The sequence below is a fragment of the Glycine soja genome, chromosome 3 (assembly GCF_004193775.1).
Source record: "Glycine soja cultivar W05 chromosome 3, ASM419377v2, whole genome shotgun sequence".
In the NCBI taxonomy this organism is placed as follows: domain Eukaryota; kingdom Viridiplantae; phylum Streptophyta; class Magnoliopsida; order Fabales; family Fabaceae; genus Glycine; species Glycine soja.
Window position 1 is genome coordinate 45009755 of NC_041004.1, and position 17501 is coordinate 45027255.

The 17501-nt window shown below is 32.3% G+C and overlaps 2 protein-coding genes across 5 annotated transcripts; one reads left to right on the forward strand and one right to left on the reverse strand.

Moving 5' to 3' along the window:
* Window positions 1-4591: 4591 nt before the first annotated feature.
* Window positions 4592-7771, reverse strand: LOC114407523 (pyrrolidone-carboxylate peptidase-like). Of its 3 annotated transcripts, none has more exons than XM_028370650.1 (5): window positions 7627-7771; window positions 6674-7008; window positions 5858-5962; window positions 5702-5749; window positions 4592-5113 (listed from the first exon to the last, which is right to left on the reverse strand). In XM_028370650.1, the coding sequence occupies exons 2-5, from the start codon at window positions 6944-6946 to the stop codon at window positions 4871-4873; spliced, it is 669 nt and encodes a 222-aa protein (XP_028226451.1). In that variant the 5' UTR covers window positions 6947-7008; window positions 7627-7771; the 3' UTR covers window positions 4592-4870. The 3 variants fall into 3 exon arrangements, with proteins under 3 accessions (XP_028226451.1, XP_028226452.1, XP_028226453.1); XM_028370651.1 differs by having other exon boundaries at window positions 7539-7629; XM_028370652.1 differs by lacking the exon at window positions 7627-7771 and adding an exon at window positions 7418-7521.
* A 2043-nt stretch (window positions 7772-9814) lies between these two features.
* On the forward strand, window positions 9815-16144 carry LOC114407524 (inactive glucose-6-phosphate 1-dehydrogenase 4, chloroplastic-like). Of its 2 annotated transcripts, XM_028370653.1 has the most exons (12): window positions 9815-10031; window positions 10119-10353; window positions 10455-10633; window positions 11475-11569; window positions 11949-12063; window positions 12191-12396; window positions 12518-12626; window positions 12743-12780; window positions 12935-13055; window positions 14700-14902; window positions 15362-15562; window positions 15658-16144. In XM_028370653.1, exons 1-12 carry the CDS (start codon window positions 9933-9935, stop codon window positions 15893-15895), a joined length of 1839 nt encoding a protein of 612 aa, XP_028226454.1. In that variant the 5' UTR covers window positions 9815-9932; the 3' UTR covers window positions 15896-16144. The 2 variants fall into 2 exon arrangements, with proteins under 2 accessions (XP_028226454.1, XP_028226455.1); XM_028370654.1 differs by lacking the exon at window positions 12743-12780 and having other exon boundaries at window positions 12924-13055.
* Window positions 16145-17501: the final 1357 nt, after the last annotated feature.

Genomic DNA, 17501 nt, shown 5'->3' on the forward strand with positions numbered 1-17501 from the left:
TTAACAAAGTACTTAATTTATCTTATATTTTAGTTTAATATCCCTAATTCAACAAATCAAAGTTCACTTAGCACTTGACAAAATCTGAACGTCAGCAATTTAATTTATTAGAAAAGGATACTAGAAGGGTATGAGTTAATTATGGAGTGGAGCAATCACTTATTCTTGTTTACATGAAACAATTGGTTCTGATTGGTTGACCCTTTCCTGAATAATTGCCCTAGTGAATGATTTCTTACCATGCAATGGTTTGTTTTGAGTTCTTTAAACTATAAACTGCTTATATAAAGACAACAGGTTAGGTTCTAAATTTGGTAGTCTTGTAAAAGAAGTAAACCTTGTATGCCACTAAGAAGGCATGTGCTCTTTTGTTACTATTATTTATGAACCCAATTCTAAAATCATGTTTCTATCGCTAACTTGCAATCACCTCACTTCTCAACCTTCGTGATTAGCGATCACATGAGGTGTTAAGATAGAATAACCACAGTTATTGTGTAAATTATAATTAGTCAGTTTGTTAAAACAGTTTCAGTTGAGTTAGTTAGCCACCTAACTGATCTATATAAAGTGTAATCCATTCTATCATCAAATGGAATAATTGTTTTTTGTGCCAAATCATCTTAATATGAGGAGGCTAAAATACACTTACAATATGTTTATGCCGTATTTTCTTAAGCTTTTGATATCCTGGGGGCAACTGTAGGTTCTCACGATGATGCTTTTGCTATTGTTGGTACCAAAACGGTTGTGTTTAGTTTCTTCAATGTGCTGAACCTGCTGAGGGTGAGGGAGACACCAGGAAGAAAAACCAAGCACCTATCACCCCCATGCTATTCCTCTTTTGCTCTCGACCTTGTGTCACAATATGCTGCAGCATCAGAGTGCCACTCTCAATGTAATTGGTCGGTTTTGCATCATTATTATAATCTATAATGTCAGATTAAAACATATACACAAGAAAAGTTGATTCCACTAAAGCTCTCTGATTGCTAGTTAGTGTTTATAAGTTACTTCAATCTGCAATATTCTCTGCTTGACCTTGTTTCAAAGTCTATATGCCTTGATTCTCCAATACCATGATTACTATCACAATGTCTAGCCAACGATAATGACCCACAACCAGAGCTATGCGGTTTCAGTTTCCAATGTTTCATACTCAAAAAAATATATTTAAAAGAATTTCTTCGATAATAGAGTTTTATAATTGATAGGAGTTACAAATAAAAAACGTTTTCCTTCCCTTCTTCACGCGTTGTGTTGCATATCACTGTGTAAACAGTGTATTGAGACTGAAGTAAATTATTTCCTTGACCTGAAATACTCAGCATTAGAGCTTGAGGAGCGAGGAACATTTGGCTATCTAATACCTATGAAGGAACTAGGGCAAAGTGTGAATTCTTGTACCACAATCTCTAGTAATATCACAGGATATTTTAGTTGAAGCACAAATAGAATAGTAGTTGAGAACTGAGAAGCAGCTTCTGTCTGCCTTTGAATTTGATCTATTCGTCTTCTGCTTTAGCAATGATATCAACCATTAAGAACCCTTTGTTAACTGTTGGAATTTGGCCCAGAAGGCTCTCTTTATTTCTTGTTTTTCTAATAGTCGTCTAAAATAATTCTCACATTATATTTTTATTTTTATTTTTCAATATATCATTAAAATTAAAATTAAGAGAATATTTTTTCACTTATTTTTCTTTATATATTAATGATCAACTGTAAAATCAAAAAATAAATTAATGATAATATAAAATTTATTTTATAAAATTATTATTCTTTTTATTTATTTAATAATATTTTTTTGGTTTATGTATAACAATCTAATATGAATATTATTTTAAGATGGAAGAAGTACTAGAGAAAAATTATATATAATTTTTAAAAGTGTATTTTTTATTCCTCTAAAAAAATAGTTTTTTTATTCATAAAACTTAAAAATAGATATAAAAAATTTATAATAATTTACACATCTTATTTAATTAATTGTGTTTTAGTAATATATGTATATTCATTTTTTAAAGTAAGTTTTTATTTTATAAATTATTGAGCTGAAATTCTAATTTTGATTGAAAACAATATAAAAAACACTTTTACTCATCAAAATTTTGTTCATAATTGTAATTTTGGTTCTCTTAATTTTTAAATCCATGATTTTGACTTCATTAATTTTTAATTATAACATTTGCTTCCTTAATTTTATAAATTTGTGATTTTGATTTCCTTCATAGATTATTAACTAATAATTATATTCATTAAAAAAATTAATAATTGTGATTATTAGATATATTAAACTAATTATAAATTAAATAAAAATTATTAATCATTAAAGTTTTTTAATAAAAAACTATTAATCCTAATGTTATTATTTTTGGTAGAATTGTGTACGACAATAGAGATAAAATAAGTGTTTGTGGATAAGAGGAAAAAAATATTATTGTGAAAAATTAGGATTAATATTTTTTATTCAATGTTTAATAATTAATTATTTTAATTAATTTATAATTAACTTAATAATTCAATTAATTAAAATTATTTATGAGTAATCCATCACAAGGATGGAGATCACTAATTTATAAGATTAAAAGATCAAATGTTACAATTAAAATTTTAAGGAATTAAAACCATAAATTTAAAAAATTATGAAAAAATTAAAATTTATACTTTTATATAATATGCATTTTTTCCCTTGCGGTTCGTTACGTGTCCGATATTGAAGTGGTTTAAATCGCATTGCATGTCATGGACATAATGAGTATAGTGGTTAACGGACAAAAATAAATAAATAAAGCTAGATAAGAAGAAAAATGATAAAATAAATAAATTAAAGCATTATATGTATGTGTGGCGGCATGACCATGGAAGAATACTATAATATAAATATTAAGAGAATTAAAAGGTAAATGGGTATTTATGGATATAAGAGTGAACTTATTTCAAATGAATTTGACTTGGTAAAAACATAACTTTTTCAGCCAATATTAGATTACACAGAACTACATAAAAGAGAAAAAATAAAATGATAATGATAATAACAAATGAGATTAATAATTATACACTATCAGCATAAAATTGTTTTACACTAGTAATAAATTAAATATCTTTATTTTATTAGTGTAAAATAGTTTTACATAGATCATAATCACTAATCTAATAACAAATATAAGTTGAATTAAAGAAGGAAATAAAAAATTATATGTATGTAGCACGTGTGCGTATTAAAATAGGATAGTATTTATTAAGTACATGAAAAACAGAAAAATTATAAAAAGATAAAGTACAAAAACTAATTTGAACGACGCGAGAATAAAGATGGATGAAAATCATACTAGTATTGTTTTGGGGCTATTAAGCTTAGGCCCATTGATCCTCTTGATAATGAATTAGGCCTGTGAGCATGTGGTTATGTCAAGTTTTAGATGATGACAAGTTTCGTGTTAGGGTTGTAGCGTACCCCTAAATGTATATGTTATGGATCACTATATATATTTATATTTTTCCAACTCTATCTTCTAATTAGCATTTACATGTTGTTTAACAACGTTGAATGATAATATATGTTTATATATACGCTGTAATTTCCATATATGATGCCTAACAATGCTTTGTGTTGTTATAGGTTCTTTGCAATTACAAATTAATAAATGAAGTAATATATGTAAATTGGTGTAAGTATAGGGTAAATTCTGGGCGTCACTGATGTCACTTTCATTTCACTAGTTATGATATCAAATTTACCAACATTATATATTTGGTTTTAACTATTTTAAGGAAAATAAATAATTAAATATTTTGTAACATAAATTATTTAGATATAAAACACATTAATTTAAGAAATAATTACGAAAAATAAAAATAAAATCTTGCACAAAAACAAAAAAAATATTGTTTTATCTTGTTATGCTCTCTTCTTACACCAACCTTTTATATGATAAAAATAATTTAGAACGAAAAGGAGTGAAAAATCTTCTCTTTTTCTCTTCACTCATGTTTCTATAAAAGATAAAAGGAAAAAGCAAGAGAACAAATTCGAGGATTAAAATGTATAATATTAACCAAAAGAAAATCATCATTCACCAAGTAGTGATTCTTTATTCTTGCACTTTTTCACCTATCATGAGCAAAAGTGAAGTGAAAGACGGTGGAGGAAAAAATCTTGCCGTAAAAGTTTTTAAAATTTTTTAGGTGTAACAAGGAGTGAAAATAAAAATTATGATTTACGACTACTGAGAAATCCTATTTCAAGCTATTTGTAGTGTAAGTTTAGAAAATAACTTGTGAAAAAAGAGAGAAAAAAAGTAGAATACTTTTCTTAATTGTGGACGAAAAAATATGGTTAAAAATGAAAATTCTACTAAATGTTAAAATTTTTATCCAACTTTACAAAAATGATTCAACCCATTTTGTGTCTCAATTTTTAGAAGTGAATGATAGGTGAGACATGATGAGTCAGTCAATTCTACCACCACGCCTAAACTCTATATTTCTTCTTTCTTCAAATAGTATTATTTTTCAGTTTTACTGGGGAACAGCCACATGTTGTTATACACTAATTCAGAAGCATGATATAATAGGGGGAAAAAAGAGCTTATTATAAAGAAAATGAACATTTATTCACAAGGTAAACATTGAAGATATCAAACTGTCATCACAATGTGCTGGAACCTTTAATCAGAAACATTTACCAATGAGAGCAAATGCCCTCTACAACATATGCCATTTTCATTAAACCGTTTCCATTTAAATACAATATTTTTATTATAACTATCTCATTCAAGATACCATCATCCACTTTCATAAGCATAATCACACCAGAATAAATATAGGAGCTCCCACTTTTGAGGGTCTGAGATCGAGTGTAATGGTACTACTGAGGTATAGAGGCAAGCACCTCTAACAAGGAAGCTGCGAATTGCATTTGAGTCTCTTCATTTATTGTCACGAAGAGCGGCACGTGCACGAAAAGGGATTTGATCCCGTTTTGCTCGGTGAAGCGAAGGGAATGATAGTAAACGTAATTGCACACAAACCTGCCTGCATCAACTGATACCATAACTTCATATCCCTTCTCTGCCAAGGCTTTGGTGATCTCCACAACAGGAAGTGAAGTCTGCACAAAGTTAGGTAGAATTCTCTTTAGTAAGCAGAGCCAACCATGTTTTACCAAGTGGTTTTTTCATGTTATCTATGCATAAAATTATTTTCTACCTGTGTAAGCCTCCCCCATTAAGGAGAAATTATTACATTGCAAGTCTATGTCGAGTTTTTCAATTTACACGAGAATTAATAACATTCAATTACTTGTCATATAGAGATTGATTGGAAGTCTCAGACCATGGTAGTCTCGAACCATGTAATATTTTTTCCCCATCAAGGGGAAGGGGCACAACCCCACATAACTAAATTCCTCTATACCTCCTTACTTTTGATTTTTTAACAAAATGAGGAGCCCAAAAACGTAATTTGCTAATGATTTTTAGAATAGCATAAGAAAATTGGCTAGTGTAAGGAGTAAGCAGCAGCTCCAGTGCCACCAAAACAAATAGCACCTTAAAGTACTTGAAATGGTCCCCCCAAAAAAAGATCTTCCATGTTAAAATAGTAATCAGTATTTACAGTGTCAGGACTAAACACCAAGCCCAAGAGTACACACTAGTTTAGGAATTAAGTATATGTGAAATATAAGTGGTCTATTTACCTCCCTTGTTCGCGAAATTCCACCATCCGAAGGAACAATGGGGACTTTCTGCAACATAAAATTATGCAAATTTCGGTGAAGATGATCTTTGGACATCCGTTCTTAAGGTTTGTTGATGAAAGAAAGTTTGAAATGAATCTACTACTCCAATCTCACCTGGGGCTTCCATCCCATTTCATCAGGGCATCGGAAATTAGCCTCATTGACAGCTTGGTTCTCTATAGCAAACCTTGTTGCACCACTGTTAACCCCAAAATGCAGCTGAATAAACAAAAATCAGAAACAGCCAGGGCTTGCAGGAATGGAGGAATAAAAAAATATATTCAACTTAATAAAGATATATCTGAGCCTAACCAACGAAAAATCCCAGTCAACTGGTTATTTTCTCACTATTCATTCCGAGACTTCTTATGACTATAACATGATATTTACTATTCAGATGCTCAAGCTTTCATTGCCATCCTTTTTTGTTCAGCCTTTGAATTAATGTGTAAAAGTACTAAAAATAGAAGTCCAAAGTCAACTGATTTAATCACAAACAAAACGTTAACAATATGATCTTCACAGTATTTAATGAGCAGATTTTAATAGAGTAATTACTATAGTAGTCACAAAGACTCAATCCATTTCACAGTGAGCAATGCTTATTTTAAGTTATTGGAGCAGTGTTAGGTTGTTCCTCTGCAGTTCCTGCAGACTTTTATTGGTGTGTTCAGAAATTCACAAGGAATGTGACTGACAGTCTTGGATTGTGCTATCTACCATGTTGGATGATAATGTTATTCTCCTTCTTGGTTTTTTATTTCTTTTTTGCAAGATAATTCAGCTAGAATAACATAACATATCCAGGTTCAGTGGGAAATTAATTGACAGGTATGAATTAATTACATAAATGACCAGCACTAAAGAATGAATACACAAAGCTATGAGCACAAACAGTGACGCTATAGATCGAGTACAGGGGCAACTCACCCAAATAATTCTATTGGAATTTGAAGATTCAGTGTCCTTGGCAATAACGGCGGATTGTAATCTCTGGTACAGTGGAACAAGTGCTCCTTGACCAGCAGTCTCAAGAATGCTGCAGCTCCCAATAACTAAACCCTTTGGCAAACCCTTCTTATTCATGTACTCCGTCAAATTATTGGCAATTGTTTCTGTTGGATTCTCTGAAACTCCATGGAATTTCTTAAATCCTGTCACATGAATTGTTGTTGTCGGTGTCGTAGGACCTTCAGACCCCATTTGCCAATTATATTAAATCTGGTAATGATTAGATCCTCAACTCAAAACTATTTTCCAAATACCTGCATCAATAGATGAGAACTTTTGAGCATATTATGGGACAGAAAAATTGAAATATTTTCCTACATGGTGGATCATATCCAAAGAAATTATTTAGAAACACATCAAGCAAACTTTGATTCAACATAGAGTTCAGATATTAATATTATCATTGATGAATTGCATAAAGTACCAGAAAAGAAGTTCACTTCGGAATTTTTCGAAGCATGAGGCAGTGAAAGAAAAAAGTGCAACCATTTCAACAAAAAACCAAAAAACGGCAAAAAAGGGAAACCAGAATCAGAAGAAACGGGTCTTTACATAATCTCATAATTCACTAATCTAAGATATGAGTAACCACCAACAACACAAAAATCAGTTTCAAGTGTGATGCAAAGAAGAATAATCGCATATGAGACCAGAGTTTTTAACTTTTCAGATAGATAACAGTTACGGAGGAAGCAAAGCACTTTGTTCATTGCTGAATTGTAGTAGAACCGTAAACCCAAGACCCCATCAAAATAAAATTGAGAAAAAGATGATGATCACGCACCCAAATGATCAAAGAGCCATAAATTAGAAAAATTGAAGGAGAAAACGCAACGGAACTTTGATTGAGAGAGAGAGAGAGAAGGTCTTACAATAATTAGAGACGAGACATCCAGCAGTATTATCTACTCAAAGTTGAGTTTCTATTAACTGGCGAAGATTCGAATTAGATTTAGAAGAGAAGAGAGAAAGAGGAAAACATTTATACGAATACCAAAATAATACAAGTACAGGTGGGTGCCGCTGTCAATGTCACCTTCAAACAACAAACGTTGCTGCTGTTCCGTTTTTATTTTTTATTTTATCTATTTTGATAACAGATTTGTCGTTTGTAGATTTTTAACCTCACCGTGCGTAACAATTTAATAATTTTGTGGTACAAGAATGTGAATAACACACCTTTGTAGATTGTACGTCCTACAAATTACAATGGTTAAACCAACAAATTGTAGAAATAAATAAATAAATAAATAGGAAGAAAGAGAAAATAAATACGTATTTATAAATACTCAAAATAATAAAAGGTGTTTATAGTTTTCAAGAAGGTGTCGTATTGAAATCATCATAGTGGGTTTTGATAAAAAAAAATAAAAGATACTAGTATAGAATGTCATCAGTATGGCTTTGTGGTTATAACATTTTCTATTTATAAAATGTGAAGAGATGTAATTTTTTCTCTTTTTATTTTGTTTTATAACATGAAAAGGAAAATGCCAAGTAATAAAGTTTATAGTTACTTCTTGAATAGTTAAATTTTTATAATTCATGTTTTTATTTTTTATATTCTGTCTCTTTTTTCTTTGTATCGTAATCTAAATACCACACATTATAACTAATCATTTAGCATAGGACAATAATTTTATAATCGAAAAAAAGGCATTTAAGACATAGTATTAGATACATTATATGTTATTCTATGTAATGTAATGTTAATTACATGTAATGTATGTAGGTAGTGCTTGCCCATTCAAAAAAGAAAAACTATAGTGACTTGTGAATATTTTATCGCTAAGATTAATAATGAGAGAAAATGTCCTATTGGAATATCAGTGTGGTTAAAAAGAAAAGAAATCATTATAATTAATTATTTAACATATACTAATCAAGGCAATTCACTTTTTTGTCTGTTCCTTTTTCAAAAGATGCGATTAATTTTATTTAAACTCAAAAGGGCATTTGAAACTTATTAGAGTACAACACATTTCATTCTATTTTATGCAATTTAATGGGAATCACATGTAAAGTTTATTCAAATATATATAATTTTTTACGTTAATGATGCATAAAACGTGAAAACTAATATGACAGAGATTAAAATATTTTACACTAAATTCACCTAAACATTAATCTTAACTGTGCCGTTAAGGTTTGGTAGTTGGCTGAAGTTATAATTTTGTTGATTATGCTCTATTGGAGTTGCAATGCATGGCAGCGGCTTTCACCTACACCTTCTTCGTCAATTCCTGCCACACAGCACCAGTATTTCTTTTGACTTTAATAAGGAAAACTTAAGCGGATAATTATTGTTTTGACTTTAATGACAACCTATAAAATTAGGTTCAAGTTACTTTTTTTTTCACCAAAGAGAAAGGTTCAGTTTCTTGTATTAGCCAAACAATTTAATTTCATAAAAATTAAAACAGTACAATTTAATTTCTAATTTTCTAAAAAATTAATATTTATTTCTACGTATTGGTTATTGTTCATGCCAAAAAATATCCGCCAAAGATCTTACAATTTAGTGTGAACTCAAAAATCTAACAAATTCAGTAATGGGTGACCTAGTGTGATCAAATGCCTATTTAACGAGGGATCCCGTATACTACTATAATTATTTTGTCTTTTTTGGAGTGATGTCAATGGTGTCTTAGATTTATGAAATTATATATGAATATTTTTATGAATTTAATTTATAATTTATATTTATGTGTGTTTATCTAAACATGCAAACTATCCATATAAATATTACATCCATTCTTATTCATGACACTCAATTTTTATAAATTATTTGTTATTTTATATGAAACTTAAGCATTAATTATTTTTAGTCTAAAATATAAGAAAAAATATATTAACATGTATTAGAGAAAAAATTATTAACGATAATAATATTTAAAAAATACATATATTTAAGATAAATTTATTATTATTAACTAAATTAATAAATTTTGATGAATTTGATAATTATAAAATGAACACTTTAAAAAAAATATTCACATCATTGGAGTAAAAAAATATTTAGCAATAATTTAAAGTGTTTCCGACCAAAATACAAAGATCACGGGCTTTCCAATGAGCTCACCTTTGGTTCAGCAGAGTGTCTTCAGTCTTGGCTCCGAACACTGTTTGCAACCGTCCTCTCTTTAATCACTCACTACCTCCGAACACGTAGGTAGAAATGTCTGTGTCTTTCTCTTCAACCTCGGTTTCGTTCTCGGAATCCTCATTTGCATTCCAAAGACCTGCTCCAGCACATCTTTGCTCAAATTCACTCACCGTATGCTTCTTCTTCACTTTAATTTTTGCGTTCTAAATTTGTTGCTCCAAGTCCACTCACTGCTGCATGAGTTTTTAATTGTTGCAGGTTGCATCGAACAACTTTCATTCAGCAACAGGTGGTGGTCGTCTTGTGCTGAATGTTGGAGGCACCTGCTTGTGTCGAAAGTTTCGTGGTTTGAAACTGTGGCTACTTGAGAGACTCAGCTTCCAATTCCAGCCACCAAAGCAACCTAAGAATAGAAACCATCACTTCAGGAATAATTTGGAAAATGAAAAGGGATCGGTTTCTGATTCATCTTCAAATCTTCGTGTTCCTGATGGTGTGTTGACTTTTAATTGACCACTGTTCACCTGTCTTAATTGTTTAGGCTTCCATGTGATTAATTGTCTTCAAAATTGTTCATGATATTCATTCACACAGATAAGGTCACTCCGGTGGAGTCTCTATCGTTGCTGCAGACAGGTTTGTCTGGTACTCCCGTGGATGTTGGCAGAAAGCCCTCACTTTGTATTGCTGTCATAGGAGCCACCGGTGAGCTGGCAAAGAGGAAGATTTTCCCTGCTTTGTTTGCCCTCTACTACAGTGGCTTTCTTCCCGAGGTACAACATCTTTTATTGCATTATCGCACCTGTTTTTCAACTTAAAAGTTCTCGTACATGCATTTCAAAAGCCTCAGTTCATATCTTGAGACTCAAAATTCTTAGAATTTCGATTTGGGCATAACTCATCCCGATAGCTCATAAAGTGAGGATTACTGGCCACTTATATACACTATTTTGACCGTATTATTAGTTAGAGGATCTCTGGCACACCTTCCTCATGCCAAAGACTGAACATCTTGAATGTGAGGTTTGCAGGATTGGACATATGCGAGTGGTCCGATAACGAGTAGCTCGACAGGCTTAATAACAACACTAGCATAAGTTCTAATACCATATTAGATTTTGGGTTTGGATTTAACTCAATCCCAAAAGTTAGTTTATAAAATTTTACTAGCCTTCCACTCATATACACTATTTTTGCCATTTCATTTGCTGCTAGTCAATGTTGGATCTTCAACACAAATTCAAATATAATAAAATTGCATTGGATTCAATCATCCACCTAACGAGCAACAAAAACAACAGCACACCATTGTCTGTCTGGATTGAATCAACCTAGAGTCTAACAGAATCCTCCTTCTTTAGCTGGGCTCAAATCTGGCTATGAGACCATAAGCAAGTTCATCATCCATCTAATGAGTCTTTTATGTAAATTAATTTGTAGCTTTGTTCTTTTTCTACCTCGAATTCCTTTGTTGTGAATACATAATCTGTTGGATTTTGGCATGATATTTTATTCCAATATTTTTTTACTATGATAAAGAAATTGGAACATATCAAGAGTACTTGTTTCTAGTGAATCTTATCTTTTCCAATTGTTACATTGCCATGTCTGCAGAATGTAGGCATTTTTGGTTATTCAAGGAAGGATATAACTGATGAAGACCTGCGATCTATTATAGCTTCAACATTAACATGCCGAGTTGATCATCAGTATGATTTTCTTACCAGTTTCCAAATTGTTACCTTCTATGTATTGCTTCTTGTTCATGGACAAATCTTTAGCACTGAACTTTACACTCAGAAACTTGGGAAACTGCTTCCTAAGTCATGTTCTGTAAAAACTTACTCCCAACCTATAGCAGATAAAATCTCCTACGAATTTATTTTTCATGTTAACATTTATATGTGTCTAATTATTTAATATTAAAGTTCTAATTAAATTGACTAATTTCATTTGAAACAGAAAGTTATGCGTCTTTCTGGCTTGAGAATAAAAGAATAATGTCCAGTTCCCTTTTTCCCCCTGTGCTTAGTCAGTATTATACAATATTCTAGCTTGGTGGCTAATGTGAAATGCAAAAACTTTCAGAGAAAATTGTGACAACAAATTAGATGCTTTCCTTAGTAAAACATATTACATTAATGGAGGCTATGACAATAAATATGGGATGTCCATGCTGAATTCTCGAATGGAGCAAATTGAGGTAACTTCGGAAAAATCTCACCAGAATATATGAAGTTCTTTTTGTCTCAAATGAGTACCTGTAAACTCGTTCACTAGCTGTATTCCCTTTGGTATCTGATTCTATCACAGCTTATTATCTACCTCAGGGAGGATCCAAAACCAACAGGATATTCTACCTTTCTGTGCCACAAGAAGCACTTTTGGATGTTGCTTCATGCCTTGCAAGCAGTGCTCAGACCCAGAATGGATGGAATCGCATAATATTTGAGAAGCCATTTGGCTTTGATGCACGTTCTTCTGATAGGCTGACACAATATATTCTTTCAAACTTTCAGGAAAAGCAAATATTTAGGTATTTATTACTTCCTCTCACCTTTCAGCTCATGCACCCAAAGACATAGATGGATGAACCACCTGGGCAGATACAGAAATACTGTTAATTAAATTGATGATTCATGTTCATCTGTTGCTAGGATTGATCATCTACTAGGAAGGAATCTCATTGAAAATCTTACAGTTTTAAGGTTTTCAAATCTAGTTTTTGAGCCACTTTGGAGTCGTACTTACATAGATAATGTACAGGTTAGTCCCATTTTTAATCTGATTAGCATGCCTTAATTTCTGGAATTTATGAAAATTCAAATGTCTCTTCTGCATATTAATGTTTGTCATTAGATTGTTTAATTAAATTGCTGTAGGTCATTTTATCAGAGGACTTGGCTGTGCATCCAGGAAGGTAATTTAGTGACTATTATGTCATTAGACTCATTTGAGTAAATATCATGCAATGCATAATTCTGTACTGAATATGTATAAAGAATTTTTCCTCCAAAGTAGTTGTTTGTTATATGATAGCAGCTTAGTCCTCTGTTTACCCAGTACCCATGCAGATATTTCAGTGGCTACGGAATTATCCGTGATATTGTTCACTGTCATGTGCTCCAAACAATTGCATTGCTTGCCATGGAACCACCAATAAGCCTTGATGGAGAAGATATTAGAAATGAAAAGGTACACATGCAAATTATGGATTATAAACTCTATAATAAAGTAAACAAACCTTATGATATGCCTTAGCAAGTGTACCAAGTCAAATAAGTAATAAAGAATAATCACTAATTCGTTGTATTGAAGCTACTCGGATAAATGGTAAACGGATTGAAGGGAATTCTATTGGAATCAAAGTGAACATTTGAAACTAATTCTTATTCTGAGGAGTGCTAACAATACACTCTCAAACACACTGTTTTTGGTTGAAATCAGTTGGATTATACTGGGATTCACAAAATACTGTGTTAGACTCATTAACTAGGGTGTGGGATCCATATGATTTTTTGAGTCTTAATAAATTTCAATCAATAATTAAAAGTGAATTAAAGAATGTGTTATTAGCATTTTTCTCTTGTTTTTTGAATTAATTGAAATGAACAGCAAGACAAAAACAACACAAAAGTTCATGCAATGGGACAGGAAGCTAGGGATTTGATTTCCACATAGTTCATCCATGGATTAACCAAATTTAGATTTCTTTGTAACTCAAAAATTTAAGGATGGTAGAATTCCCAATTGTAAGTTAATATCCAAGTCCTTAGCGTATTAATTCTCTTTTAGTTAATTATGAATTTATGATTATCTAATCCCTTAGATTGGCCGTAATTGAAGAAGGCTAGAATTCGTATGATGTGATTCTGACCACAAGCATAGTAATCATCCGGATCTATGCTAGACATGATGATTAAGCCATGCATTATCATACAATTTCCCAACTGTTAAGCATGATCGTCGAATCACATCATGTACAGCCACTTTAAAAAAAGCATTAAGAATGTAACTAATCGTCCAGTTAAAGAACAATAAGTTTGAATTAAATCCAAATATGGATTACATCTAATTCAGAACTAAGATCCATCTTGACCCTAGCTAGAGAAATTCAGCTAAAAATGAATATAGAAAGAAAACAGGAGACTAGGCATAAGAATTTCCTCCTTTCCAATTAAGCTAACCTGTTCTTGCTTCTTTCTCTTTTCAGCCTCTGATCTGGTCTGTCTTTTTAGATTTGTCCTTCTGTCCTTGTATACTGACAGGAAAAATAACTATCACTTTCTCCTAGGCGGTGACATTCCAGTTTTCGGGATCTGATGGTCACATGGGGTACTTTGAAGCATACATGCATGCTTAGTGCTGCCCATTGGATGCTCAGGTGCGTGTCAGCGTTCAGGTGCAAGACAGTGCTGACTAACCAGCACTTGATGCTGGCTATCCTGTGAGTAATGCGCATTTTCCCAGTGCGCACACAGGCACTAGTCTTCTGGTGCTTAGGTGCTAGAACCACAGCTTACTTCTCCTGTGAAACTTGAGTTCTTTCCACTTATTCATGCCTTCTACTGCTTCCCTTCATTCATTAACTTCAAGACAAAGAAACAACTAAGTAAGAAACTTGCCTAATTGCAATGCAGAAAATGCTAAAATATAAAGGAGTCACTCTAAAACATACTTAACAATACTCAAAACAACAAATACACTAATACTATTTTAATATTTGTTAAGGACAACTTTTTCTTAAGATATTAAGGTTGTTTGTTACAATGGCAACTTGAAGGATGCTTTATTTCCTCATTATCACCTAGTATCATTAGTTGCTGCCTTCTTTTTCAGCTCAAGGTTTTGAGGTTAATTCGCAAATTGGAGCCGAAGGATGTCATTCTTGGCCAATATAAAGCAAGTGGTGGAGCCAAAGTTGATGCATGCGTAAATGGTCTGACACCTACTTATTTTGCTGCTGCACTATACATTGACAATGCACGATGGGATGGTGTGCCATTTCTGATTAAAACAGGCTTGGGGCTCATCAAACACCAGTAAAATCATCATCTTTTGTGTCAATTTTCTTTAGATATGTACTTTTTATGTCCTAGATTACATATTTAGACTCCTTGGCATGACTATCCCTGTTCCAATAATTTCTCCTTATTGCAGTGAGTTTAGGTCTTGTAGCCTGTGAGAAATATTGATCTTGTAACAATTATGAAATTTCCAATTCTGAAAACTGGTCTAATAAAAGGGTAAAGAATAGTGGTAGTAGGATTTTTTGTTATTTCAAGGTCAGTCCAGGAAAGGCTGAATAGTACAATGAATTTGCTTCCTTCCTCCCCTGCCCCCATGTCTTAAACTTGTACACTCAAAAGAAATATTGGAGGGTGGAGATCTAAGAGTTGCTTATGGCTGTGTTTGAATGCAACAATTCCTTTAAAAGTACAATATATTGGTTCAAATGTAGTGTTATTTGCTGACCCAGCTAAGAAAATATGTTAATGCAGAATGGAGATTCGGATTCAATTTCGCAATGTTCCGGGGAATGTATACCATGAGTGCATCGGGCATAACAGGGACCGTGCCATAAATGAACTCATTCTTCGGGATGTTCCTGATGAAGCTATTTTGGTGAGAGTGAACAATAAGGTTCCAGGACTAGGCCTGCAACTGGACTCTTCAGAATTAAATTTGCTTTACAAGGACAAGTAAGCTCTTAAATGTTGGACTATTTGTTTGCACCATATTTTGACCAAATGATGCTAACCAACCATGCCTGCATGTTACATTATTAATGTTGAAGGTACAACATGGAGGTGCCGGATTCATACGAGCATCTTCTTCTGGATGTCATTGATGGAGACAACCATTTGTTTATGAGAAGTGATGAGTTGGCAGCAGCGTGGACCATTCTAACTCCAATTCTGAATGAGATAGACAAGAACAATATGTCAGTGGAGCTTTATGAGATGGGGGGTCGCGGTCCTGTTGGGGCATACTACCTCTGGGCGAAACATGGTGTCCGTTGGGTGGAGGATTAAAACTTGCATCCTTGTTTTTGTTTCTTCTATAGCACGTTACTTCTGTGTTTATACTATGTTACCTGCCTGCCCTGTAAGGACTACCTACCTAGGCTGTGTCAAGTATTTTGGAAAAAACTTCAACTGCCGAACAGCGTTGTTTTTGTCTTGTTGACAATTGCATATATTTGAAAACTGTAATTTTTTTTTTTATTGAATTTAGGTGAAGAAAAAAATTCAAGAAAAATAAGGAGAATTAAGGAAAGCATATATTTTCAGCATTGGACCGCTTTTATCAATTAATTTTTAAAATGAAATAAAGTATTTTTTTTGGATGAAATTTCAAAGTTGATAATAGGTGTGTTTAAAATATCCTAACTCTTTCGTGATAGGGTGTTTATTTGAATTAAAATAGACTAAATTAAAATATAACATTAATTATCTCTTGTGGGAAGATAGTGTAATTTTAAAAATCAGAGATGACAGTATAATATAAACATTTTTTAGGAAATTTAAATCTGATTTATCTGTTTTTAACTATTTATTAAAGCTCTTTATTGTGTAAAAAATTATTTATTTGATATTAGAAAAGTAGAGATGGTTAATTTGATGTACAAACAAGTTATTGTCCCTCATATATGTACATACGAAGAAATGGGGAGCCCCCCCCATCCCCCCCTAATGCATACGTACGTGATGAGTAGGTCATGTTGCTCGCCACTTGCAGCATTACAATTAAAACGTGTAGGGTAATCAAGTCTATCGAAATACTAAAAAGACTATCTCAGATGAAGGCCACTTTGCAATCAAGACAACGAAATGAAAGTGGATATTGAATTATAGTTTGCACACTCCAAATCTTAGTTTGGAGAGTGTAACTTGTGCTTTATCCACAAATATCGTCATGTTCGACAAAATTGTGGTTGATTTGTATTCAAACATGGTTTTGAGTCCTAAACCATGGTTTGGATAGACGTTAAAAAAGTTTTTGTTTTTTCATTGGGTCTAATCATGGTCTGTCAACTGTAATCCAAACGCATGTATCATGGAATTAGAATGAGGCATCTCATCTTCTACACTTTAATAACAGGGGAGATGTCACCTAAAATGAATCATTTTATGACAACTTTAATATAATAAAATCATATTAAAATTTTCTGTCTATCTTTTTTCCTGATAGATATCAAACAATGTTCTCCCACTGGGTCACCAACCAATCTGACTCACGTCGGGTTACCCAACTTGATCATTTCTTGCTAAATTATTGGATCCTTTAGTACTTGAATCATAATGTGAATAGTGTGATAAAACTCGTGAGATTCCAATTTAGTCAAAATGTCCATGAAGGATTCATAATCTTTGATAAATTCCCATGATGATGTATGTATCTGTTGGAAAAATTCAGACTTTCTCGTTTGATGAAGTTAAGATAGACACTTAGTAATTAAAGATAGTAATGAGAGATTACAATTCTCTAATATGAAGATTCTTCCACTATGCAAAAGAATAGTAGGGTTATAAGGATGTGTTTACAAGATTGACTCACTCTACGGTGACTTACCCAAGTTTGAGGATAGAGACTTTTCAAGCTAATTATCTTCTCTCTCAATGAGGCTATCTAACTTTC

Excerpts from the sequence above, each read along its gene's own strand:
- LOC114407524 (XM_028370653.1), top strand. The coding sequence starts at position 9,933 with ATGTCTGTGTCTTTCTCTTCAACCTCGGTTTCGTTCTCGGAATCCTCA. Across the intron at positions 12,064-12,190 it reads CTCGAATGGAGCAAATTGAG|GGAGGATCCAAAACCAACAG; the intron begins GTAACTTCGGAA and ends TATCTACCTCAG. Across the intron at positions 12,627-12,742 it reads CTTACATAGATAATGTACAG|GTCATTTTATCAGAGGACTT; the intron begins GTTAGTCCCATT and ends AAATTGCTGTAG.
- LOC114407523 (XM_028370650.1), bottom strand. The coding sequence starts at position 6,946 with ATGGGGTCTGAAGGTCCTACGACACCGACAACAACAATTCATGTGACA. Across the intron at positions 5,963-6,673 it reads ATTCCAATAGAATTATTTGG|CTGCATTTTGGGGTTAACAG; the intron begins GTGAGTTGCCCC and ends TTGTTTATTCAG. Across the intron at positions 5,114-5,701 it reads GAATTTCGCGAACAAGGGAG|ACTTCACTTCCTGTTGTGGA; the intron begins GTAAATAGACCA and ends AACTTTGTGCAG.